Source organism: Doryrhamphus excisus, linkage group LG9 (assembly GCF_037039965.1).
Source record: "Doryrhamphus excisus strain RoL-2023G ecotype Guam linkage group LG9, RoL_Dexc_Guam_v1.1, whole genome shotgun sequence".
Classification (NCBI taxonomy): domain Eukaryota; kingdom Metazoa; phylum Chordata; class Actinopteri; order Syngnathiformes; family Syngnathidae; genus Doryrhamphus; species Doryrhamphus excisus.
Window position 1 is genome coordinate 208,382 of NC_136365.1, and position 27,713 is coordinate 236,094.

General features: G+C 42.7%; 2 protein-coding genes across 7 annotated transcripts in view; both read left to right on the forward strand.

The window, feature by feature from the left end:
- The first annotated feature begins 2,715 nt into the window (after positions 1-2,715).
- LOC131122707 (SEC14-like protein 1) lies at positions 2,716-20,079 on the forward strand. Of its 3 annotated transcripts, XM_058065405.2 has the most exons (18): positions 2,716-3,097; positions 3,489-3,514; positions 5,368-5,457; positions 8,274-8,423; positions 8,557-8,688; positions 9,425-9,553; positions 9,805-10,075; positions 10,150-10,259; positions 10,582-10,771; positions 11,441-11,529; positions 11,767-11,837; positions 12,294-12,465; positions 13,119-13,253; positions 13,340-13,474; positions 14,323-14,574; positions 14,664-14,842; positions 15,092-15,118; positions 17,018-20,079. In XM_058065405.2, the coding sequence occupies exons 2-18, from the start codon at positions 3,509-3,511 to the stop codon at positions 17,121-17,123; spliced, it is 2,244 nt and encodes a 747-aa protein (XP_057921388.2). In that variant the 5' UTR covers positions 2,716-3,097; positions 3,489-3,508; the 3' UTR covers positions 17,124-20,079. The 3 variants fall into 3 exon arrangements, with proteins under 3 accessions (XP_057921388.2, XP_057921389.2, XP_057921390.2); XM_058065406.2 differs by lacking the exon at positions 15,092-15,118; XM_058065407.2 differs by lacking the exon at positions 3,489-3,514.
- A 710-nt stretch (positions 20,080-20,789) lies between these two features.
- Positions 20,790-27,713, forward strand: part of LOC131122743 (endonuclease V-like) — a 29,715-nt gene continuing 22,791 nt past the window's right edge. For 2 of the 4 annotated variants that reach the window (XM_058065408.2, XM_078793756.1), the window contains exons 1-7: positions 20,790-20,895; positions 21,449-21,620; positions 22,768-22,902; positions 23,645-23,684; positions 24,288-24,400; positions 25,324-25,392; positions 25,500-25,628. In XM_058065408.2, the coding sequence (XP_057921391.2) occupies positions 20,831-20,895; positions 21,449-21,620; positions 22,768-22,902; positions 23,645-23,684; positions 24,288-24,400; positions 25,324-25,392; positions 25,500-25,628 (723 nt within the window). In that variant the 5' untranslated portion in view covers positions 20,790-20,830. The remainder of the gene's footprint in view (positions 20,896-21,448; positions 21,621-22,767; positions 22,903-23,644; positions 23,685-24,287; positions 24,401-25,323; positions 25,393-25,499; positions 25,629-27,713) is intronic. The other 2 variants (XM_058065409.2, XM_078793757.1) reach the window with 1 other exon arrangement.

Here is a 27,713-nt window from a genome sequence, read left to right on the forward strand (position 1 = left end):
ACAAGCCGAAACCATTTGAAGGGCCTGTCTGTCAAAAAACCCAACTCGTCAAAACTCTCAATTTGAAGGCCAATTTATTGACATCAAATTCACTGTATTAATTATATAAAGTGAAGTTGGCCAAACAGCCTTACTTGTTGTCCGTGACAGCCAATCATGAGCCAAAGATGTCGCCTGTCGTGTGATATGTAAGAATCCATGTGCACATTCATGTGCGATAAGGATAGGGCTTCTTTTTGGATCGTCCATCCATTTTCTATGCCGCTTATCCTCACTATGGTCGCAGGTATGCTGGAACCTATCCCAGCTGTCCTTGGGCGAGACGCCGGGAGAACCCTGGACTGGAGGCCATCCAATCACAGGGCACATATAGTCAAACAACCATTCACACTCATTCATACCTATGGACAATTAGAGTTGTCAATGAACCTAACATGTTTTTGGAATGTGGGAGGAAACCGGAATACCCGGTTAGGGCTAACCACAGCGCTCATTTTTGGATCAAAATAGGCTATTTATAACAAAACCAAAGACTATGTATTATGTATATTTGTGTGGTTCTTGAGTTGAACTTTGTATTTTTGTGTGGAATGTAGCGTCAATGGGGTACAAGGAGGCGGTTGATTTGCTGTGGCGACCCCTGAAGGGAAAAGCCGAAAGAGAAAGAGAAAGAAGAAGAAGACGACTTTGTATTTTTGTGTGGCTTTTAGTGCTCCTTTTGTCCTAAGTACACCTTTTTGTACTTCACTGTGTCTGCTTTGGGCTTAGAATGGGCCCATTTATTGGGTCTATTGACTGTTGAGATCTGTTTCCTGTCAAAGCGAAGCTGTACTTCCTGCCCATTCATTTGTCAGACTGTGGTAACCACTTCCTGTGTTCAAAACGACATTTTATATTACTTGTTCTCTCCTAGGCGGCTATTAGGGATGGCAGTCAAAACCTTATATTATGAAAAAAATACATATTTAAAAAAATCATAATAAATGCATAATTATCCTATAAATAATATAAATAAAATAATTTAAAAATATCAGCAGTAATAAAAAGTATATATTATATAAAATATATTTAATAAATACAATCAATACAAAGTGTTTATATTATGTATTATATTTTAAATTTGAAATGTTATTACATTAATAAATATTATTTATTTCTATAATTGTATTTTAATAATTGCCCATAAATCCCCTGTCAAATCACACAATTAATTTTCCAATTACAGCGCTTGCTACAAGGCTACCAGTGAAATGATACTACGCCATACTTTTTGAATGTCAGTGCCACCCAGAGGAGGAAACATCACCAGATTGTTCCGTCAGGGTTGGCTTTGGTGAGCAAAAGACAACAGTTTACTGGCACACTGACACTGAAAAATATGTTTTGTGTTAATATTGTTGGCTTTCTGGAACAGATGAATTGGCCTTCGGACCTTCTGGAATGAATTAATGACACCAACCAAGGTTCCCATATGCGTATATATTTTTCACTTGGTGGATAGCATCAATTATTTGAACTATTGTTGTCCTTGACGGTGGTATTTATTACTCAGACCCCCTCACACAGCTCACACTTTGACACCTGTTGTCTGCCACTAAGCGGCGTGTTTGCCTGGTACATTCTTGAGAGGCAGTTTGGCACTTTGAAGGACCTTGGAAATCCACTCAGACTGGCCAGCGCTGGTCTGCATTTGGATGACACCAAAACACACGAAATACCCGTGAAATAATACAAACTTGTTCTAACTGCACATGTTATAGAAACATCACTCCTTCCTTCCCAAAATATTATGAGGTGACTATCAATGTTTGTTTTCAACAACCTTCAAGTCAATGCCTCCAGCCTTCTTACATAACTGGGCCTTTGCATATTGTGTGCATGTTAACTTGCTGCCAATAATGTCAATAGTAGGGGATATTCATCTGCTTTCTTGCCTTTTATCTGTATATGAAGTACATGCAACATTTACTTTTCCATGAAAAGTTTTGATACTTTGTTGCAAAAGTCTAATTGCCTCCGGGTGAGTACATACAGTATAATCCTCCATTTTTGCAGTGAGATTAATTAATCTGTGCATGCCTGACCCCTTCAGGATGAAGTGGTACTGCAAGTGCCTCTCGTATGACAGGTCTTGGTGTTTTATTGTCTGATTAGCAAGAATAATGATATCACACTCACATTAAAAACATTTCACGGGCTGTAGAACGTAATGGTGTATAATAAATGTTTCTGTAACATTATATAATCGTCCACATGCTGGAAAACTGTCAGCCAGGCGCCATGATCCAACTCTGTGCAGTGTGCAATGAGACACAGGAAAAGGAAATGAGCAAGTCCGTGATTTGGACGTAAGAAAATGTTCAAAATGATTGGAAAGATTCTGAAAATACATTTAGAATACAGTTAATAGGACAAATATTTTATTTTTCACCATGACGTCTGCCTGCACATCAGTGATTAAATTAGTGTTGACGTACGTACATGCATACAAATATTCTTTTATTTGCCTGAAATATTTGACCTGTGTTGTATTTTTATAAATCACAGAGCACGAGCTTGGAAAATGTCCGCTATGGGTTTACTTATATACACATACAGTACATACGCTGTACAGTGTATCTATCATATCGCCCACCTTCATACTTCGTACTTAGTTGAAGTTTTGGCTGCAGCAGAGGTTCAACGTGTGACGTCAATGGGCGGAGCTCTGACGTCACAAACAGGCCTGCGAGGAGGAGGAGCCTGAAACGGCAAGAGGGACGTGGACCTCCCCCGTTCACATTCCGCCGTTACAGTGGGCTTAAACTGATCCCTGTGTGGTATTCCGCTTGTAATTTACACGGTGTCCGCTGCCACAAGACACTGAGGGGTATTTAATCAGCGGTTAGCCTGCAGCGCTAGCTACTCCCAGCGGCTACATGGCTGGCTAGCACACCGAGGCTAACTGACGTTAGCTTACGCTCCAGTTCATCCCTCGGACCTTGGAAGTGGAGAACCGTGGACAAGAATGGCCACTTCACTCGGATAGCCTTTTCTCGAGGAAACAACCGATATCCCGACGAACCACGCCACTAACGAATAGCTTCTGAAACAACCGGTGAGCATCCGTTTTGGTTTAATGTTGACAATTTAACAGCGAGGTGTAAAGTTGTTGTTAGCTTGCGGTGTGCTAAGTAGCCCCGTTGTGTAACGCATGCTAACCGTTACCAAAACCCGACCCTGAAGCCACCTTCAGTTATTCACATGTAAGCATTTGACACCGTTGAATCGGTACAAACAGAGCCTTCACCCGTGAAATGTCATGCTCGTGTCATACTCGCCAAAACACTGGCGATAAAAGCATGTTTTATGTGCTTAACTATTCCGTTTTATAATGAGAACAATGAAAGAGAAACGTCAAAGTGTTTAAGAGCAGACATCTAAGAGCTTTAAGGCAGTATGGTGCTTTGCCGACGACTGATGCTTGTTGTTTTTACGTGTCTCCAAAGTTTCTAACAGACCCCGAAGCATGACGGTAATTCTACATGACTGTGAGCTTAGCTGTAGTTGTGGTTGGTATTCTGTGTGTTCTATCCTGGTTATTATTAGTCTCCCTTCCTGTCCTGATCCCTCCTAAAGCAGTTAGGGGACATTAGCTCTCAGACCAACCATGCAGTCTTTGCTCAGCACAAACATGTCAGCATGCTGAACAAGCTGAACAAGCAGAACGCAAAGTTCAACACTTCCTTGAAATGATGTCTGAGCGACTTATACAACATGTCTACCAAAAACATGCATGTTAGGTTGGCTGGCGACCCCTCCAGGGTGTACCCCGCCTCTCACCCAAAGTCAGCTGGGATAGGCTCCAGCGTACCCTGGCCACCTTACTGTGGATAAGCAGGATAGAAGATGGATGTATGGCTGGAACGTGTTTACTGTGTTTGCGCTGCTTTACCAGTTATTACCAACTTATTTTTCAAGTGTCCATCGAACATTTCAAAAGCATGAACGAAACCTGTCTTATTGGATTGTGATTTGCTGATATTATCCATTATTTGCTGACCACAGATAATGGAAAATTAAAGTAGATTTACACTTCAACCTTCGTGAAACTAATCAACTGTACGGCCAATGTTTTAAGGAACGTTTACTGTCATGTGAGTCTAGATACCAATACCAATCTAGATATCAATAATGCAAAAGTCAGTGTTTGTATGTGGATGGGTAAACAATGCTTTTTGGTTTGTGTGCAACATTATCTCTGTTATGGAACAGCAACCCTTTTGACTTATTTTGTGCAACTTTGGGAATGCGTTCTTTTCTTTTATAACATGCACAGACTTCGGTTGCATATGGAAAAGGCTCTTGTGCAAGTAAAGTGCTTCTGCTGATGCAGGCTTACAAAGCCATCTACTGAATTGTGTCGTTATGACTACTGGACAGTTTTATAACAATAAGCCGTTGATTATGATGTTGGATGTAAGCGACGGTTAGCACAAAGCGCCACAAAATATAGCTCTAAATCCTCCTGTGGCGGTCCAAATTAACTATGGCAGGCTGCCATAAATCCATGTAGGGTTTCCCATACATTCATTTATTTTGAATTAGTTTTTTTGGTATGGCACGTTCGTTTGGTGCATATAAAGACACTTGAAGTGAGTGTTGCAGGATGTACTACTACTACTACTACTCTATCAAGAAGTACAGTGCAGCCTAGTCTTTGGGTAGCTGGCCTAGCCTTGGCAATGGTTATGCTAAGGGAAAAAAAAACCTTAGGTGGTCCCTGAGTTCCAGTCTCAGAACATGTACTGAAGTCTCGAGAGGTTTGCTGTGTGATACAAACTTTTGTTTGACAGAACTTTGCTGCTGTACGACTGAATGTGGAGGTTTTGCTTCGGCATGTAACATCTGTAACCTGTAGTTTGCAGTGACACTCCAATGTCTTCCCTGTAGTTACAGCTTTGTGGTTTAGGGGGCATCAGCACAAACACTTGCACACATGTAGCCAACTATAATGCAGTCACATTTGGGGGTCCATCAGCGTTACAAACGTAAATTCAAAGTAGTTTTGACCTCACGACATGAAGCACAGTAACAGCGGTTTTATACTTGCTAGTTTGACATATAAAAGCTCACACTGCATAACCGATGTAGTTACATATTGTAGTGATGTACATGTATGTGTTTGTGTGCCACCCTGGTCCACTGTGGACAGCTCTACCTGATAAAAAGTTTCAGATAGAAAGACCTATTAGCTTAATGACACTTCTGTGGTAAGGCCAGATGAAGCCACAAAGCTGTAATAATGACACACTCTTCGCCTAACAAGAAATTCAGTCTTGCGTCATCATTTGTTCCTCATATTTACCTTTTGTCATTTCTCCTCAGGTTGTTAACGTCACTGTAGTTTCAAACATGGTGCAGAAGTACCAGTCGCCTGTGCGGGTGTACAAGTACCCCTTTGAGCTGGTGATGGCAGTAAGTTTCTTAACCTTTATTTTCCACCTGTCCACATGAATATTGCATGTTATCGATGCGGCGTTATGTAATACTGGCGAGCACATGTTCTTTCCCACTCAAGGAAGCCTTTCAAAAACACCTTCCACGTGACACAACGACAAAGAAGCCTCAGACAAGCATCGCTCGTATCAACTTCTTCTATTACAGATCGGAAAAACAATTACTTGAGATGGCCGAGACATCTGTCTTGATCAGACAACAAACAGATACGGTATCAGTGTGATAGATACGGTATCAGTGTGATAGAGGGCAAGTATCACATGTCATTTCAGCAAATGAGAAATTAGAAACATGCAACAAAGACTCCCAATGGTGCACCCTCGCAGGTTTACTTAATTTTTGTATATTTACAACATTCTAGTTCATTTTAATATATATTGTATGGGTAGGGGAAACATTTCCATAGTCATCTAAGCTTTATTAAGCTTTATAACGATACCTCCATTAACAAGGAGTCGGCGGCCATGCTTGGAGCATGTGGTGTGGTGGCAGCACGCTAAGATCCAGACAGGGGCTGCTCTATTTAGATTAAACAAGCTTTCTACACTGACAAGCAGGATGATGCCGGAAGACTAAATCTCTTTAGTGCAGTCAAATTGAGCCCGGGCCAAGCAAGTAGCTATAAATAGAGGGCGAGCACACACCTGGTTGTGCAGCTAAAAGAGGGATGGTAATAATTGTTGGAAAGATTTGAGTTCTAAGCTGAAGGTGACCCACACTGCAGGCTTTTGTGGCTGGACAAAGTGGCCTGTTTTTTTTTTTTTTATTTAGGGCATTTGTAGATGACCTCAATGCAAACAGCGTAAACTACTTTGTGTTGTGTAGAGTTCCATGTACTGTATGTACATGCAATGTTGTCAGACTTGATAGGTAAGTGTTAGCATGACACTTTGTGTATGAAACAGGTTTGTTGCAGAGGACAGTTTATAGTGCAACACATTACTTTTTGGGAGCCTTACTTCTATGTCTTTGTTCTCTTGAGCTGTTATTGCACAGTAATGCTTGTGCAATCTTTGTGGTCAACATGATGAAATGTTATCACACAGTCAGCTTCTGTACAGTTAAAAATGCATGTTTTCCCTAGGATAATAATGTAATGTCGTCCCTCGTTTATCGCCCTTAATTGATTCCAGACCCGACCTTGATGAGTCAATTTTTGGTTCTACTGAAAAAGTGAGTTATTCACTACACACAATGAAATATTTCAATATTTTTTCTGAAATATTTTAATTCTTGTTTCATCATCTCCATGAAGTTAAAAAAATGTCAAAAAGTTGAATATTGTAAGTTACTGGTGCACACACTCTTACACACAATCAGATGAACTGCAAAAATGAGCCTTTAATGCTTCTTTGTGTTTCACTTTTTAAACAATATTCACATTTTTTTGAGTTGTGCTAGTACAGACAGTGTATATTTGTTTATAGTACATAGTATACAACACATATCCTCAGGTATGAGGATATGTGTTATATACTATGTAAAACTGGCCTGGTGCAGTTGAATGGAAAATCTTATTGCAGTCTGCACTTTGGAATGCAGATCTTGTAAACTGTTTAGTTGATTATTGCACTCATTCATTTGGAGCTTGTTTCTCTTCTGCATGTATATGTGCATATGAAGGTCACCCATAGCATGATTTCTAAGTATTTGGGGATTTTGGGCACAACACATTGTCACAGTGTCTGTTGACCAACAAGCCAGTCAGTGTGTTTACATGATGTAAAAGAAAAGTATTGCATGAATGTTACTACCTAGTGCACGGAAACTAGCGTTTCTAAATCTGTCTCACCTTGCTGTTCCCGGTGTCTGCCAGATCAGCTTCCTGACCCACTTGTGGCTAGGTCTGGTAAGGCTTCTGTAGCCAAGTGTTTTATGCTTCACCCTATTTGGCGTCATTCGTCTGTGAACCTGTTTGCTTGTTGTTGCTCACAAAACAGCACAGTTGAACAGTTGAACAGCACAAACTGTTTAATGTAGGATTTACAGACAATTACTGCAACTTAATTTGAATTAGGTACAGTTTTATCGAGGGAATGCATGCTTTGCTCACTCTCCTTTTTAATGAATCACACAGTGATTCAGTTCTGTTTTTATTTATTTATTTCAACCTATCCGTTGTGTCTCCAGCCCTGCCGTAGTATTCCTTCCTGCTTGTGTTGATTGGAATTTGAACAGGCTCTTGTTGACTAGCATCTGCAATGCACATTTCCAACTCGGATCATTTCCGTCTATTGAATAAATCAACTGGGGACGGTACTGTTTGCAATAACATAGGCAAAAATAAACGCGTGGAGCACTGCTTCTGACTGAATGCAGTTAAGCTGTGCTGCTGTCATGTGACCCACCAAAGCCTGTGGCAGTTCTGCAGCTGATTTCATTCGCTGATCACGTGACACTCATTCACCCGTTGTACTGCCGCAAAGTCAAAATGCTGCCCTTTTCTCTTTCATTGGAAACAGATGACTCTTATCTGTACAGTCTTGTACAATTTCCTTTTAGCGTATTTTTCACTGCAGTCATGCGGTAGGTCAGATGTGATCAATGATGACAAAACTGAGCTTTGTCATATCGGAGCTGTGTAAAAAGTGCAACAAGAAAGGTGCTGCAGAGCGCATGCTTTGTTTTCATACTGCAACATCCCGACAGAGATGCTGCTACTTTTTATGTTTTATTAAATACAGGACTGTATTTGTAGTAGCTGTGAGTTGTGGGAAGGAATGTCTTGCATTAGTGATCACTGTGTGATGACACGCTCCTCTTCCCCCCCCAAGGCCTATGAGCGCCGGTTCCCTACATGTCACCTTATCCCCATGTTTGTGGCGAGTGACGTGGTAGATGAGGAGACCAGCGAGGACCGATCCACCCATAGGATTGAGCGGCGCTGTGCGCTGGATGTTGACGCTCCACGTCTTCTCAAACGGGTAATTTATGTTGCCACCAACGGTCACCTTGAGTTCAATGGAGGGTGGTTAACCAGCTTTTCTCAATTACACTACTTTTGGCATACTTTTGAAAAAATGACCCTTTTCTTGATTATACTTGGTTTGTTTGCAGATTGCTGGCGTGGACTACGTTTACTTCATCCAGAAAAACACACTTAACCGAAAGGAGCGGACTCTTCACATAGAGTCACATAATGAGACCTTCTCCAACAGGGTCATCATCCATGAGATCTGCTGCTATTCGGTCAGTGGCCACCCCCTTGTATGCTTGTACATATTGAAGTAGAGACAACTAGCATAATATGGTTTTGCTGTAGAGCTACATGTTGATTACAATTCTGAATTGGTCATTCCCACTTCAGTCTGGCTGAAATCTCATTGAATTGTGATCTAAAGACCGCTTATCCTTAACGTCACATCCACCCATCAACAACTGGTGATGCACAGGTGGATAGGTCAAGCTCATTGAATGATCTTTTCATGATGGCTGTTGCTGTGCACATTAACACATGCTATTAACAACCACTTAAGATAGACAGCTCAGTTAGATACTGATGCTGCTAGTGGTCTTGGTTGAAGCTGAGATGTTTTTTGTTGGTTGCGCGGACCGGCGGCATCAATGACCAACCACCCAAGTAGTACTAGAATCTGATTTTGGGTGGATGATAAAATAATCAATTCCGCATAATGATCTGCTCTCAATGCAGCTGTATTTGCCTGCTGTTATCTACACTTAACAATACCAATAAACCATGTTTGCCCTTGTACATTCTCCCCACCTCCACACTGTTTTATGTATAAACGTCTGCGGACAGGCTGACACAGCCTCACTCCCACTCACAATGCAGCGCAAACATTTCCTTTTGTGCATCATGTTCTAGTGAAGCCCCATGATCTAGTGTAATGTTTCTATAGCAACACAGCCCCCTTTATCGCCGGTGTGCACAGCTTGTTTACAGTATGTTCTGGCATTTTTCCAGGTCCACCCTGAGAACGATGACTGGACGTGTTTTGAGCAGTCAGCCAGTCTGGACATCAAGTCTTTCTTTGGCTTTGAGAGCACAGTGGAAAAGATTGCAATGAAGCAGTATGCCAGCAGCATTAAAAAGGTGTTTGTGTGTGTAATCTTCAGTGTTCCAGTTGTTTTCCATCACTGCATGCTTCAGCCGTGCCAGTGTGCGGCCCGCAAGAGTAAAAAAAGCATAATCTAACAAGAACAATTTGAAATGCTGATGCTAACAATATTAAGTCATATAAAGTTTCGTCTTGCGGCTCCTCAGTTAGACCCCACGTCTATGAATTTCGCACTTGCACTTTTTCTAGCATCCTCACAATTATACCTTTCTTATTCTTCTCGCAGGGGAAAGAAATCATAGAGTACTACCTGAAGGAACTAGAGGATGAGGGCATTACACATGTGCCAAGATGGACTCCTACAGCCCTTCCACTGCCTCTCACCAGACCAACAAGCCTCCCGACTAACCCATCTGTTGACCCCAAGCTCCCTGTCACACCAGCTGTTGCCGTCCCGCAGCCTGTTGATGCCATGGACAGCGCCTCTCAGAATGCTAAGCAGGACACGGTTCTACAGGCGGACAGTTTAACTGAGATCCTGGCCGGTACTCCGGAAGGTTTGTTAAATTGGAAAATGGCTGCCTTGCAATAGTGTAGCCTGTAAATCCTCATCTAATGTGTTGTCTTGCAGATAAACTGGATGCCGACTATATCAAACGGTACCTTGGTGATCTGACGCCCCTGCAGGAGAGCTGTCTTATCAGACTTCGAAAATGGCTACAGGAAACTCACAAGGGAAAGGTGAAATGTTTGCAGGTTTTAGTAGTAGTGTTTGTGTTCTGATTAACCAAGCGCAAGCAGTGTCCACGTGCATGTTTAAAAGCTAGTTTTGCACCAATTCATGTGCAATGTCAATGCTTGTCATGCACCATTCATTTTAGAAATGTACTGACTGAATACAAACAACAAATCTAACATCAGTTGATTGGTACTACACTTTGAGCAATCGAATACTGTTTATTTCAAGTGCATGTCTTTGTCAGAAACACATACAATTTCTACAGTAATTGCGGTGCATTATTTGAAATACCTTCTTCTTACTGTTTTTTTAATTGAATTTCAGATCCCCAAGGATGAACATATCCTGCGATTCTTGCGTGCCCGAGATTTCAACATGGACAAGGCACGTGAAATTCTGTGCCAATCGCTGACATGGAGGAAGCAGCACCAAGTGGACTACCTTCTGGAGACCTGGACTTCACCGCAGGTCCTTCAGGATTTTTACACGGGGGGCTGGCACCACCATGATCGAGGTAGGTTTCAATCTCTACCAACTATGTGTTTTGAGCTGACAAATCTTAAAGGGGAAACTGTTCCTTTGTGATGTCACAGAGAAGCAGGTGTCCTTATGGGCGTGGCTGTAAGCGCAATACAATATGAAAGTCTTGAAGTTTTCTTGACAAACTTGGGACAGTCCGGTCTCTACTTCCGCATCGGATTTGGGATCCAACACATATGGCTGTATGTTAAAAGCAGACATTTAAGAAAAATAAATCAACGTTTTTATCAACTCCTACAAAGTTGGGTTGGCAGTTAGCGGCACAACAAGGCCTTCTAAGCACTCGGGAGTGTGACCAACCACAGAAGCGTGGGCATGCCTGGAGGTGGGCTGTCGGTGGAATACATTAAAACAGACGGTTTTCTAGGGAAGCAGGAAATCCAAAGAAACACAGCTGGAATAGGTCCAAATTCTGGAAGAACTTGAAAGCCTTCTGTGCTAGTTATTATGGTTATCGCTACAGGACCCCACAACTCAATAGAAAGGGCCAAAAAAGGAGCATAATAGTAAATAACCTGGAAGGCCAAGTGTTCCCAAACAGGAGGCTTTCTTTGCAGAAGAGGGCATCTCCTTGGCACTGTTGCGAGCCAAAATATGGACTGTGCTCTATTTGTTTACTAAGTAGTGCCGTAAATTCTTGCAGATGGTCGTCCTTTGTACATCCTGAGACTTGGCCAGATGGACACCAAAGGACTTGTCCGGGCACTTGGAGAAGAATCTCTACTTCGACACGTATGTGCAGTTGTTACATCACACTTTCCGTTTGCATGACAGCGCATGTTAAGTGCATGGTAATGTAAGACCTTAGGTAAGATTACATTCTTAGGTAACTATTGTTCACTGCCCCATTGGTGGCAAGTGACTTAAATGTAGGACATACTTGTGTACTGTTGCTAGTTAGTGTGCTGAATGCGGTTTGTGTCAGTGACCCAGATTTTGGACACAAAGTGTAAGATATGTCATTTTTAGGTGCTATCTATCAATGAGGAGGGGCTGAGACGCTGCGAAGAGAACACAAAGGTGTTTGGTCGGCCCATCAGGTAAGCTGAGTAAAGAAAGAACAAAAACTTAATTTTACTATGAAATGTACAGTATAGACAAAGCTGAAGCTGAAACATCCAAGTGTGGGTTATAGAATGTGGTATATCCCACGTTACCCCACCATGGCAGGCATGCCATATATCTGAGGGAGACCAAGTATACTGATACAGCCAGTGTCAGGAAGTGGGAGGGGAAGGAATGAGATTGTATCGTTCAGGCATCCCAGCAGGGTTCTGAGCCACACAGGATGGTAGGTATGAATAGCCGTCTTGCTATACTGGCCTCTAGCCAAGAGAGAGGATGTATCAGGAGCCAAGAGATGGAGTCCAGAATTAGCATGCGTCGCTGTCACCATTTAAAAGTACACTCTTGGGTGACTGGTTCAAAATGGCTGGTCATCAGCTTGTGTTTGTGTGACTACTTGTTCGTGAGAGTAATACTTGTCTCATCTGTAGCTGTTGGACCTGTCTCGTGGATCTGGAGGGCTTAAACATGCGTCACCTGTGGCGACCAGGAGTCAAGGCGCTGCTGAGGATTATCGAGGTTGTGGAAGCCAACTATCCTGAGACGCTGGGACGGCTCCTTATCTTGAGAGCTCCCAGAGTCTTCCCAGTTCTCTGGACTTTGGTGAGCACGGGGGTGACTTGACCATATAGTCCACCTTATTTGTACCAGTCTATACCGCGTATGAGCAAGGATTTTATGCATTGAGTCGCTCTCAGTTTTCGACACAGTAGTGTGGAAGGCCTAATTTCTCATGTCCAATATGGACACTGCAATGATGTATGAATGCTAATATAAAATGAATTAATAATCTTAACTGTGTTGCATCTCTGTGTAGAGTTTGCATGCGTGAGTTTTTGCCGGGTACTCCTGCTTCCTGCATGCATGTTAGGTTGATTTGAGACTAAATTTTCCATAGGTGTGAGTGTGCGTGTGAATGCTTCTTTTGTCTATATGTGCCTTATGAATGGCTGGTGGCCAGGCCAGTGTGTACCCTGCCTCTTGCCCAAATTCATCTGGAATAGGCGTCAACTTACCTGTGACTCTAAGAAGTGTCATCGAAAATGAATGGCTGTCACTATAGAAGAGAGGACGTGGTATATCTGTTCATTAGGATACGTTTTCTATGTGTAAATCACAATTGTCAGTTGGGCCAATTCCAAAGCACCACATTCTCTGGAATGATCAATACTGTGGGTGAGGGGGGTAGCAATTAACCCGAGAACCAGCCAGTGTGGTCAGTATGTGATCCTAAACACGATGACCTTATCCTTTAGGTGAGCCCATTCATTGATGAAAACACCCGCAAGAAGTTCCTAATCTATGCTGGAAATGACTACCAGGGCCCTGGCGGGCTGGTGGACTATATAGACAAGGAGATTATCCCTGACTTCCTGGGAGGCGAGTGCATGGTGAGTCGACTCGATGGGAAGTCAAAAGTCTGTTCTACTGACCTAATTCTTCTACATGTGCTTGTATGCGTCTGATCTCCCTATAGTGTGAAGTGCCCGAAGGTGGCCTGGTGCCCAAATCTATGTACCGCACTGCTGAGGAACTCGAGAACGAAGACGTCCGCCTTTGGACGGAGACGATCTACCAAAGCGCTAGCATCTTCAAAGGAGCTCCACATGAGGTGAGGCAAGGATATTACACAGAGCGCGGAGCTTGCAGTGGCAAGTCAATTTCATACAGTGGTGTGTAAAAGTGTTGGTCCACTTTTGTTTTGCATGGTTATCTCCCTTAAATGTTGCAGATCATCAAAGTAAAATATTGGACAACAACAACACAACTGATCACAGAGGCAGGACAAAAAATCTAATGTACGTGGTCCTGTGTGGAAAAAGTGATTGCCCCCTAAACCTAACAACTGGTTCAAGCGCCTTTTTAATGTCATGCCTCAGCATTTCAATAGGATTCAGGTCAGGACTTTGACTAGGCCACTTCAGGCCCTTCAGCCATTCAGAGGAGGACTTGCTGGTGTGATTTGGATCATTGTCCTGCTGCAGAACCCAAGCTGGTTTCAGCTTGAGGTCACTAACAGATGACTGGACATTGCTGGACATTGTCCGGCAGGATTCATGGTTCTGTCTTCTAGGTCCAGCAAAACAGCTTGAGACCATCAGACTACCACCATCATATTTTATCTTTTGTATGTTCTTTTTCTGAAATGCGGCATTGCAATTACGCCAGATGTAATATGCATATGCATTATGCAATATGCATATGAACACACTTGCGGTAATGTCACTTGTCCACAGCGGCAGAAAATGGTAGGAATTTTTCCGAGGGAGGTGGAAGTGACAGTACTCTGTGGGTCTTAGAGTACAATGGCACTGTTTGTGATGGAGCTTGTTAAGTACTAGAATGGAACAAATCATCATTTAGAAATGTGATTGCATTTTTTTAATTCACACAATTCAAAATGCCTTTTTTAGCTCAATCTCTCAATTGCAGTTCTCTTTATTTTTGTTTTTGAATCAGCTTCTGGTTGAGATCATTGACGCCTCCTCTGTCATCACCTGGGACTTTGACGTCTGCAAGGGCGACGTGGTCTTCAACATCTACCACTCCAAACGGGCCCCCCAGGCACCACGTAAGGACCCACTTGGAGCTCACGGTATCACCTCCCCTGGAGGCAACAATGTGCAGCTTATCGACAAGTCATGGACGCTGGGACAAGATTACAGCATGGTAGAGTCTCCTCTCACCTGCAAGGAGGGAGAAAGTGTGCAGGTGACGCACAGAGAAAATGTGCCATGATTGTCCCATGTTTGTTTCCCTTGTGGGTTGACACTCATTGAGCCAAACCTTTGCTGTTTTAGGGCTCCCATATTACACGCTGGCCAGGGTTTTACATCCTCCAGTGGAAGTTTCACAACATGCCAGCATGCTCTGCCACTAATCTGCCTCGGGTAGATGATGTCCTGGCCACCCTGCAAGTTTCTTCGCACAAGTGTAAAGTCATGTACTACACCGAGGTGCTGGGTTCGGAGGACTTTAGGTTGGTAACTCAGTCAGGTGTCGATGAGAGTATTATTGATGTTTGGACACGTTTTCCTATGCTCTCTCGCCCCCCTCTACACCTCACAAGACAAATCAAACTTGTAGTGTTGCCAAATGACACATTTTAGTCCTGTTACAGGATCATTTTATTCAAATGAGGATGCTGCCTTTAATTTTTTCTGTTCAACCCACACTTGTTCTTTCTTGCTTTCTTCCCCCTGCCTCTTCTTCCTGTCTTCTTTTGAAGAACTGCTTGCTGTGACGTACAGAGTTTGTAAGTGGCTCATTGGTTGCCCCTTTTCCTTTAGCATTACCCCCTCTCATTCCTGCTTTTGGCAGTCCACTTGGCAACAGCCACAGTGCTACTGGCTAGCAAGCTTAACAGTGTGCCGTTCTAGACCGAGTCACAGTTGACAGAGCTACTTTGCTTTGAAGTCTGCTTGTCAACTTGTTGATTATTGCTCTGCTTGCATGACTAACATTCCGGGCTGTAATGGGATAATCAGTTTAGGAATACAGAAATCCCTCATTTGTCACGCTTAATTTGTTGTTTGATAAGTGAATTTTCAAGAAGTAGGATTCAATATTAATAATAAACAATTATTTTGTAGCTAGACCATAGAAAACCTGTTTATGACTTTGTAAATACATATTTGACCACGATTAGAGCACTCACACATGATACATTATCCAATTTAGTAGATATAATCATAGAAAATAAGCCACTTAAGACATAAATGAGAATGCTTCAGTGTGTTTCAATTCATGTCTTCCACACGTGTTGACAGGAAGCAATGACTGGGATTTAGAGCTTGAGACTAAAGTACAGCCACAACAGTAGCCCGTGTTGGTAGTATGTTGTTGTGCCTTTTGTAAAATCATTATAAAACAGTAAAAGCAAGTACCAATATGATTTTAAAATGAAAAAAACAGTTTAAGCTATTTTAAGTTCATCCTATAATGCATTTGTCCCACCACAGCATTTAATTGGTCATTGGCTCCTTTGGGAGCCAGAGTAGCTCAGAGCCCTGAGGGAGGCTGACATCAATGCAACACGCCAGCAGCAAAAACCAATGAAACGTTTTGCTGGGATGAAGTTAAAATAACTTTTTTTCATTTTATTTGCTTGTATATTTCTTGTCTAGCTTTTGAGTGTGAAGTTGCTGTGTGATGATTTTAGTGTTCTTTGTAAGATGACGCCGTAAGTCAGAGTATTATATTGAGTAATGATGTCCTAGGATTTCCAATGGGGTGACAAGGTCATCGTGAGTTTTCTCTTAGCTCATGATTGGATCCTGTCAAAGAGCTACCTGGAGGGAGCGATGGTTAAATGGTGATGTAGCGAGGGATGACATTACATGACATTACCATTACACCCCTACTAACAATACTAGCAAACATTGGCCTCAATGAAGCGTTGACTTTTTGCTGACTATTCTTGTCTTGACTACACTTGTCTTTTATTCCAGACTTTATCATCACATCATCTAGCACATTATAGCACTACTGGACAAGATGTTCAAATTAACATTTATTCGTCAATTTTTTACCCATGTTTAATGTGAATGTTTCAATAATTACTATTTTGAGATCAACTGATGTGTAGTGATAGAGGTTCAAAACCCAACATACTAGGGCTCACATTATGATATGATACGATTCGTGATTTGACTCCCAAGATACAGTGATAAGGCGCTGCATAATTTAACCACAGTACAAAAAGTGCAAAAACAATGACACTGCTTTAGTACAACTGCAACATAACTATCAGGTTTTTTTAGGTATCTGACAAACAGTGACACTATTTTAAGCTTAAAAACATGCCATGTCTCTCAAGTACACCAAGTCTTCCAAGTACAAAGTGCCAATAAATGCCAAATATGGTATTATGATGTCTTGTTGCAAATCAATAACTAGCTAGTGTGCAGTCCGCACGCTTCTGGCCTCCAATTTTCCTTCAGGTCTTCTCTACTGTTTTGCCAGTACAGGACTTCAATTTGACTTGTGAAGCCTGCCCAGAGCCTGACTGTACTACAACATATTAGAGCTGATAATGTGTTGTTGCTAACGAGCCCTCTAGTTGCATGGTGTTTAATGTGTCACTTGCTCAAGGTGGTAAATGGAAAAAGTATGGAGTACAGTACCTGACTGGATTGTGTCTCCATTTTCCCAGGGGTTCCATGACCAGCTTGGAGTCGAGCCACAGCGGCTTCTCCCAGCTCAGCGCTGCCACCACTTCATCCAACCAATCGCAGTCCAGCTCAATGATCTCCAGGTAGATGCAGCAGATGTGGATAGCACCGTCCTACGCAGTGGTCGCCTTCTACCAACCCCTTAGCCTAGACCTGCACACCCTCCCAACATCGGATAGAAAAACAAACTGCGTTAAGTCATTTTAAAGGGCTGAATATTTGCACAAAGGTCATACATTTCAGTACTTTCTGTTGGATCGTCGCCCTTTTAGGGAGGCTACAAGCGGTTTAAAAGAAGCAATATCATCCTGGGAAGTGTGAGGTCTGAAATGATGGAGACACTGGAGGCGCTGTTACATACGTTGATGCATTTTTACATTCCTAAATACTGTAGGCAATAATCAGATGACGCATGCCTCATTTGTGAGCGTCACTGTAGCAGATTGGATGTTCTGTTACACATAAACATGCAACCATCTCTACTACTACTACTACTACTACTACTAGTACTACTAGTACTACCACAGCCCATGGATACAATGTGAATGAATTCAGATGGAAAACATGTCATTAAAACACAATTTATACATACATATAGCATTTTTAAAAAGACGCAGATCCCCTGAGTTGGTGGGGCTTTGTGAAAGTATACTATTGATGCCTGGTGAGATGCCTGACGTTCCTGCGATTGTCTCTTATGGCAAACCCCAGCATCTCTTGAGGGCGTTATTGTGCCATAAACTGCATATTTAACCAGGGTTCCGCTATCGAGAAGCAATAACATGAGTTTCTACTGTTTCAAATATTTGTATTGATCATGAACCTTTTCAGTCTGCTGGGTTGTGTCTGTGTTGCTATGGTAGCTTCTCTACATCAGTAAACGCAAGCCCATGCCAGCTACAGATTTTTGGGAAACGGAAGACGATTCAAATCACAAGCACTTAATTGGGGGAAATGTGGAATACAAGTGAACAGTCCGAGACCGCTGCATGTCAGGAATCATTTCCTAAAACACATACAAGTGCAACAAACTTGAAAGCTAACTCTAACAACAGTAATACAGTGGAGAAACCTCCTACCTTTGTCCGTATAATCTCCATATTTGGGCTGTTTATTGGTAGAAATCTCATCTCTCTCGCTGTACATTTGGTAAAGCTTGACTTGCAGAGAAAGTACCCAGAGGCCAACTTGAACATGCTGGAGGAGGTGCTGTTCATACGCAATGAATCAGCTTGATATTTACACCCTTTCTCACACATCACAAACCACTCCCTGTGCAACAACCAAAAATAACAAGCAACACTTGGAAACACAATGTACCTCTACCACACGACTATGGGGGCATTGGAGTAGACGCTTCCACACTCATTTACATGCAAAGCATACAATTTTATACTACGGTGGAACTTGGTTTAGGGTCTAACCTGGTCAGCGTGTTTTTGGGTTAACGTTTCTTATTAGAAACATTGATTTGGTTAGAGTCCCGTCTCAGTTAGAGTCTGACATTATGGAATGAATGAATGGCACTAACCAAGGTTCCACTGTAATTATGAACTACAAGACATACCTTGTGGGAATGTATCTTAGTGTAAGTGTTTATTTCGATACCCACGTAGTCGTCGTGGTTCAGTGGCATCGTGTGCTCCACTTGTGTTGCTTATCTTTTTGCACCGTGAGGGAGGGAGGCCTTGGGTTTGATAATCTCCCGTTTCTTTGTGTTGGAGTTTGGTTTTTATGGGCGTCTCAACTACTCACTGTATTATATTTGGTGTGCAAGCGACATTGAACTCACCTAGTAGGAGAGACGCGCTCATTTTCTTCAGTAATCAAGGTCTCCAATGTAGACTTTGGACATGCACACAAAAGTATTTCTTTAAATGCTTTGTTCTCTGTTTGTTTTTAAGAGGTTCAGATGAATTATCGTCAGCGCTCACTGAGTGGTTTTCAGGAAGAAATAGTCCATCCAGTCCGCCTCACAGCTAGTTTGCAGCAACCTGCACAATTGTTGCACCAACGCTGCCAAGATGGTGCCTTGTTTCGTTCTGGTTTGTGAATGTGCTAGCGATAAGCAGACGAGCTAAATATCTAAAATACCGAGATGGGCAAAGTCATCCCAGCTACTATTGCCAGGTATAAATATATTTTAGTGTGCTTTAGGGGTGAGCGATTATTCTAATGCATATCTTTTGACAGTGCTAGTAGGAAATAGACAGTATTGCTGACCGTGCATGTGCTAGTTGAGGTGGGATTCTGTTGTTAACAGACTAACGGGGGTGAAGCAGGCTTGGTGACTGGGTTTACAATGTCTACTATTTATAAAATAAGAGCCATTTGTCAATAAACACCATTTTAGCCTTGTAGGACTTGCATAGACACGTAGCTGCTCCTTTCATGTTAGAAAAAGAACCCACGGTGATGTTAAATGTCCTCATAGGTCCTATACAGCTTTGTGCTGGACTTGAACTCATCAAGTCCATCAAAGTTTTTTGGGGAGTAGTTGTCATGTGACTATCCCAAGACATGGTTTTCCCAGAATAGCAGTGTCAGGTAAAGCCTCTGGGAAATAGTTATTTCCAAATACAGCACTTCCATGTGAAGAGTTTCCCTTATGTAATGTATTAGAAGCACTGATGACTTTACTGTAAATTGCCAAGAGTCGTCAGATGCTGAGGTGACGGATACTTGTAGTGCTGTGAAAGCAAAAAATATATATAACACTCCTCCTGCATGCTGTTTTGATACATGAAAATGTTGAACTCCAAATGAAAGGTCAAGAATTTGAGTGGAATATTTGCAATAAGACGAAATGCTTGACCTCACAATGAGGGCTGTGGTGTGGATGTACGAGAATGAATGTTTGAAATACAGCCTGTAAAATGCGTGCAAAAAAGCTTCCTGCGGTCCTCTGGGCTGCCGTGTATCTCCTTAACTGTTCTTTGACGAGATCTCCAGCGAGTGCTCTGACGAAACATACGGAATCAGCAGCAGACCTAAGTACTGAATTTTGGAATGTTGTTTTTTCCCAAATCTAACAGCTGGCTTACATTTGAGAATTGAAGCCATGCCATCACGGAGTTATGAGTTCAGTGTTGGAGATCTCCTGGTCCTGCTTGTCTGACGTCTGTTATGTGGACATTTTCAAAGATCTCATGAGGGCTATGAAATGGTTTTTCTTACTTTTCAACATGTTTGTTTGTCCGCTTCCTGTTCTGGCAATGTTGCAAAGAGTTCTTATCTTCATGTGGAAAAATAATGTAAAAACTACTTGTTTGAATTTCATTTTTTGGAAAACATTAAACTTGAATTCTGACACACACGATGCCTATTCTTGTATATTACACATTGCAATACATTGCCTTCATATTCCTGGAGGGTAACCCATTCAGTAGATTGTTTTTTTTTATTGTTATTCTTTTAACAATATTTGAAGAACCTCCATCCTATATGGAATTGCAAATTCAAGAGAATGGACTCCACAACTGATTTGCCACTACAGGATAATCCTTAAAGCTGGATATATTATGAAATTAATAATTATTAATTACGAATTTTAAAAGGTCAATAGTCGTCGCCATCTTGGCAACTAGCAGGACCGTGTTGTCATTGTGTGCGCCGTTTTCTCCCACTAGATGTCAGTATTTATTCCCCCGCTAGATGGCAGTATTTATTCTCCCATTAGATGGCAGTATTTATTCCCCCGCTAGATGGCAGTATTTATCCAATAACATCCGAAGAGTGAGGCGCCACTGCCGCTATGACGTCACGACACGGAAGTACAGTCGCACGGCACTTGAATGTTGTCTACTTGTGTTTGTGAACTAATGTCTCCTACGGACGATTTGGTCAAGCAGTGGGAAAGGTGAGGCTGCTTTTACAAATGGACGGCTAATAATATGGATCATTTCCCGACTTATCACAAAACCATTCTGCTTTTCCATAAATAATAATGTTAATCTTTGAACACTGTACCGGGCACTGTAAGAGAGGTATTTGAGATGCCATTCGGGTATTATTAGGATTATTATTATATTGACTGTCGTCGTTGTGTAAACAAATGAGAGAATTACTGTTTTCGAAAAGGCACGATACTGTTAATTTTAGTATCGATCAGGTACCATTTAAATACAGGACCTGTATTGCCGATACTGATGAACGTTGAAAGGAAAAAAATGTAAAAGTAAAAATACAAATGAGAGCAAATAAAAGAAGACGAAATAGAATGGATTATATATATATATATGCACATATATTTAGTCTCCTGATGTTGTAATGTTATAGTTGATTTTTTGCTAACTTTATTGCATCAGACTGCAACATTCCTTGTGTATTGCAGTGTTGGCCGGAACAACATTGAAAGTAATTTTGACAACGTTGTAGTAATTACTAGGATTACTATGTGAAATACTGTGCAGCGAGCAGGACCGTCTCAGAGAGCAAGTGGTGGAGGAGGACACACAACCCTGGCAGAAGAACCCCGACTTCTCAGGCCTGGAGCGGGTCGGCGGAGTGGACCTCTCCTTCATCAAAGGTGACGATGCCAACGCCTGTGCCCAGCTGGTGGTACTCAGCTACCCGGACCTCCAGGTCAGCTATCTTCTGTGCATCTTCATGATATAAAACAGGGTGGGCAAACTTTCTGGACTCGCTGGCCACATTGGGTTAAAAACATTTGGCAGAGGGGGCCGTACTTCCATACTTCCATACTTCCATACTTCCATACTTCCATACACATATTCATACATCTCACAACAGAATGACGTCATTGCTCACTGTGCAGCGAGACAAAAACACAACACATCCACAGCAAGTTAACGCATCACATACTGTAAATGGACAACTAAGCGCTAAACATAGCATGTACCTCAAAACTGTTGATTGCAAATGCCCGCAAGGCATGCTGGGTAGTCCAGTTGTAACAATAATATGCTCAATAAAAAATGGGATACTTTTTTGGAAATTTTGCAAAAAAAATCAAAAATGCGACAAAATGTTGGGCAAAAAAGTACCACAAGCTACCTAGCATGCCTTGTGGCGTGTTGGTTGGCATAGCACTGCAAGTCATGTTGCCAGCTACATTGTCCATGTTTAAGGTTTAACTAAAGGAACTTGGAAATGGCCAGCCAATCCCAGGGCACATATAGACAAACAACCATTCACACTCACATTCATACCTATGGACAATTTGGAGTGGCCAATTAACCTAGCATGTTTTTGGAATGTGGGAGGAAACCGGAGTACCCGGAGAAAAGCCACGCATGCACGGGGAGAACATGCAAACTCCACACAGAGATGGCCGAGTGTGGAATTGAACTCGTGTCTCCTGCCTGTGAGGCCAGCGTGCAACTAATTCATGCATATCCCTAACACTGATCAGCCTCTGTTTTGGTGGCTGAGATCTACTTTGGGTCTCATCCAGGCCTTTAAAAGTTGTTCATGTTCAGTGTTTTCAGTAGCCGGGAACTTGGCACACACATTCTCGGCAGGGGAACATTTTGAATTTGATCTTCTCACCTGTGCAGCTTTTGTCCTCTGGCCATGTTCTGGTGGAAGTTCACTTTTGTCTGGCTCTGTCAGGCTAACAATTCAGCAGAGGCTGCCTGTCACTCCATGTGCATGGTAAAGCACACTTGGGGGCCCTCATGAGCATCCAATCACTTTGGTTCTGCCCTCAACACGGACACCAGAATTCCATAGTCATGCCGAACCCCTCTGACTGCTCTCGTCCGCTCAGGTGCTGTATGAGGACAATCAGATGGTGACCTTGACAGCACCATACATAGCAGGCTTCCTAGCCTTCAGAGAAACAGCCTTCCTCTTGGACGCTCTGCAGCGGCTTGGAACGGAGAAGCCCGCTCTTCTGCCTCAGGTCAGCTCACATTGCACGCCGTCTGCACACAGGAAGTCAGCTTTGCCTTTCTAGGGGGCTTTTTTACAGGTGGGAGGCAATCGCAACAAAAAGCTATGAAAAAACCTCCAACGATCTTGTCAACCCTTTGTACATTTACATAATAATACATAATAAAACATCATAAACAGGTCATTACTCAACAAGCAACATTCAACGTGTCACACAGGAAATGAACACTCAGCGTATACGTCAGAAGTATAGAAACATGGCGATGAATAAAGTATCTATCCATCAACATGAGTTTAATATGAAAACCATTTCATTGGAAAGCATAAAAAATGCTGGATGGCACTGCAATGCTGCTTCTGTCCACCAGAGGCAACCAGACGACCTGAAGCCCAGAGAGAAGCTGACGTCATTGCATCACCCAATTAATGCTTAGATGCAATGTCTGATGAGAAAACTTTCAAATATATATTTTTTATGCATATTGGGACATGTTTATACATACTTTGAGTGTTAATTTGCTGTGTGATGAATTTAGTGTTATTCGTAACGTGTTCTTTGAAAGTTGACCCTGTGAGTCAGACTGTTAAGTTATTACTGTAAAATGTATTAGTTTGATTTATGTATGTTAGTACTGGTATACAGTACATCAAATTAGAATGACGAACTGTAGCTGATGCAGAAATGCAACACTGTTTAATGTTCAAATGAATTTGATTATTAATGCTGCGGTTGTGTGTATGCGTCCCAATAGGTGGTGTTTGTGGATGGCAATGGTCTCTTTCACTCCAGAGGTATGGAAAACTCATTTGGCACAACTGCACTGGCATATGCCAACCGGCATGTACTGTCATGACGGCTTTCATTCATTCATTCATTCATTCATTCATTCATTCATTTTCTACCGCTTTTCCTCACTTGATAGTGGATAATAATGAAAGATAATAATGCTCACCTTAAAAGCCCCCAAATTCCTTCGTTGCCACGATGATGTGTGGATGTAAATGACAGGAAATGTTATTTCCGTGTTACTGCCTTTTATTATTATGGATGCTGGCAGCCGCGTCCCAATTCCCAGAACCACTTTGCAGCTTCAATTGAGTTCACGCAGCGTGATTGGGGTGGATGGTGTTCCTTGAGGACTGACCAAGTCAACATTTTGGGCAAACAGTCTACAAACTCCCCCTTGTGGGTCCGGTAGTTGTTTCTACATGTTTGCTTTTGTAATGCTTTGCGGAATGCACCAATTCCCAGCTAATTTTGTGTTGTATTGGGAACGATGTGTTTTTGGTTACAGGGGGGTGATGGTACCAACTTCATTCGTGGGTTTTTCTTTCCTGAGACGCTCCCAAAGTGAAGAAGTAATACTTATTTAGTTGGTTTCTGTCACAATGCAGAATTTGGCCTGGCATGTCATGTGGGCGTGCTGTCAGGGCTTCCATGTGTGGGCGTGGCCAAGAACCTCCTCCAGGTCCAGGGCGTGTATAAAAGTGAAGAACACCAGTCTCAGGTGACCCTTCTGCTTTTAACCACAGGAGTTTATCATCAAGTGACTGCAGAACACGTCAGTCCCATTGGTGGTTATTTTGGATTCGGCCTCTGTAATTCACCTTAACCTTTCTGTCCTCACCAAGGTGTTGTTATCTTTAGTTTTTCTGCATAAAACATTTAAAGTTAAAAGACATTAAACTTGTATTAAAAATGGAGGGTCAGAGACGGACAAAACAAAGAACAGAATGGTCCATCGCTTTAGAATGTGAAGGTGTGTCAAATTGAAATTGGGTTTCTTGAATATGCTAATGGAGCCTCAATGACCTGTTGAGGACAGCAAGAAACTTCATCAACAGGGCACATACGTATAGACAAACCACCATTCACACTCACATTCATACCTATGGACAATTTGGAGTGGCCAATTAACCTAGCATGTTTTTGGAATGTGGGAGGAAACCGGAGTACCCGGAGAAAAGCCACGCATGCACGGGGAGAACATATACAGATATGGCCGAGGGTGGCGACCACAAGATAAAAAGAGCCAATAACGCAGTAATAGGAAGTGGAAGAATCCCATAGATAACCTCTGCTTGGCCTAGATTGGAAGTATGCATCTTACTAATATTTACTGTTATTGTCAATCCCAATACAAAACGTGTGGTAGCAATTGGCAGACAAACGATTGTTGGTAAGCACGGAGGTCAGACGTTTTGTTTTGTAGTTGGTACCCGCATCTCAGGAGGGATTTTGGTCAGAGCAACATCTTTAAAGCAGAATGTTTCCACCTTCATGTTGAATGTAGGGATGGTGTTGTTCATATTCACCATTTCCAAACTGATTATGATGAGTATGAGTATGTTCTAACTCCTAAAGAGACTGTGTTTTATGCTTATGCTTTATGCTGTTTCTGATGTAGATGTATTTTCTATGCTTCTGTAGATAGCAACCCTGCAGAAAGGAGGAGACAGCTTTCCGCTCATAGCCACCTCAGGCAAAGTGCTTGGAAAGGTGGGATACAGGATCAATGCACGGACGAATACTAAAACTGTGAAGTCACTCTCTTTCAAAAATGTAAAACGTGGGATTACAGCAAAGTAGCGTTTGTGTTTGTGCAGGCCCTGCGGAGTTCGGACAAGAGCACCAAGCCGGTGTATGTGTCAGTTGGTCACATGATCAGCCTGGATACAGCTGTGCGCCTCACACACTCCTGCTGTCGCTTTCGAGTCCCAGAGCCAATCAGACAGGTAACAATTAAATGATAATTACCATTAAATGATCATTAATAAAGTTGCATAGAAGGACATCACATGTTTGGTTCAGCATCGGTCTTAAAAGGAGTCACCTTAATGGGACGCATCGCAACATCCGTTCATCCATTTTCTATGCCGCTTATCCTCATGAGGGTCAAAGGGGTATGCTGGAGCCTATCCCAGCTGACTTCGGGCGAGAGGCGGGGTCCACCCTGGACTGGTGGCCAGCCAATCCCAGGGCACATATAGTCAAACAACCATTCACACTCACATTCATACCTATGGACAATTTGGAGTCACCGATGAACCTGGTATGCATGTTTTTGGAATGTGGGGACGAAGACGGAATACCCGGAAAAACATGCAAGCACCACACAGAGATGCCCAAGCAGAGATTTGAAGCGTATAGCAACATTGAAAATGACATTTCAGCGTGTGTTTCCATTTCCCCCACTGGTGTTTTTAATGTTTTTATACATTAAGAGAACAAGCGCCACAAATTCCCATCAACATTCTAATCTTTCACGCCGACATCCACTCATGAAGAATATGACGACAGCATCGTTTGTCACAGTGCTGGCAACGGACTGGGTGGGACACTCGGTATCTTTGTCACCGTGTCTTTGACCTTATCGTTCTCCAATAGTTCCTTTTTCCAAACATTGGAAAACTGGCAGCTTTCCCAGTATGTTTTTCCAGATGGGATGGTTTTTGGCCTCGTACCCCCAGGATTCTTTCAAATTGTTGACAAGTGGCGTTTAAGGCAGCCCCACCTTCCTTTTTCCTGCCCTCGCTCACTGTGAAAGACAGCTTGAGGAGATGTGGAACCAGCCATGCCACTAACATATCCCAGCCAATGCAGTTGACTTTTGGTCAGCAGGGCTTCAACCCTTGGCATGTTGGCATGTTGGCATGTTGGCATGTTGGCATGTTGGCATGTTGGCAGTCTGCAGAGTGTTCAGCTTTCTGCTGAGTAGAGAAGGCAACAAGAGGACCAGTTTGATGACGGATGCTTGGCGTTATCGCACGAGGGTTTGTAGTTTGCCAAAAGCAGCAGCAGCAGGGCTGATTCTTCTCTCATTCTCTTTGTCCGGACTTGTTGTTGGAGATGGAGCGTCAGAGATAGGTGAAGTGCTTCACTCCTCCCACGTCAGAATAGACCCGGGAGCAGAGAGGATCAAGGGGTACCTCCATGATCCCCAGAATTTCAGATCCTCCGCAGTGGTTGGAGTACATTTTAGCATGGACGTGCTGTCCACACTCATGAGGAGAAGCGGTACAGAAGATGGATGGATGGATGGATGGATGGATTGTTGGGGGGGAGGGTTGGGCAGGCATGAGGGGCGGCCCAGAACTGGTTCCTCATGAAAATGTGATTATTCATTCTGTTTCATTTCAAAATGTGTTGATTTTGGGGAGATAATGTGGCATATTCACATGCCAAAACTCACTCAATGATTTGAGGGTTTTGTCCCGGGCCAACCAAAGCCGTCAACGGCCCTGCAAACCCGTTACCCATTTTCTTCATTGACAGTATAGTGCTGTTCCAAATCCATTCCTGCCGATGTGCACTTAGCGGAAGTGATGATTGAAATATTTATCTGCTTCCTCTTCTTTCCTTTGTGAATTGTAATGACTCAAGGTAGCCCCTCCCCTTCCTCTATGTAGCTAAGATGCCGGTGATTGAGGTGGTTGCTTTGCTGTACTTCTCAATGAGAACACACTCAAAAGACTAAGAATGGAAGTGTGGGCATTGAGACGGCTAGTGTTTTGCCACCCCAAAAATACAATATAACCCCCCCAGCAGCAGCTTAGCATATGTTACCAGTCGTGGTTGAACGGATTGCCCAAACGTATGTACCGTATATTCATCCCAATGACGAGGTCAACTGAGAATGACAGAGAAGTTCCCGTCACCTTTTCCTTTTCCTCGCATGGGAGTATCACGTGGGCTGTGGCTTGCATGCTCTGGGCAGGAAGAAGGCAGGATGGGGTACGTTTGAAGCTAGCTTTGCAATACCCAACCGTGACGGACACTTTCAAGTTGGCTTCCTAGATGGGGAGATGATTGCTTAATGT

Excerpts from the sequence above, each read along its gene's own strand:
- LOC131122707 (XM_058065405.2), top strand. Across the intron at positions 11,838-12,293 it reads GTGTTTGGTCGGCCCATCAG|CTGTTGGACCTGTCTCGTGG; the intron begins GTAAGCTGAGTA and ends TCTCATCTGTAG. Across the intron at positions 12,466-13,118 it reads TCCCAGTTCTCTGGACTTTG|GTGAGCCCATTCATTGATGA; the intron begins GTGAGCACGGGG and ends CTTATCCTTTAG.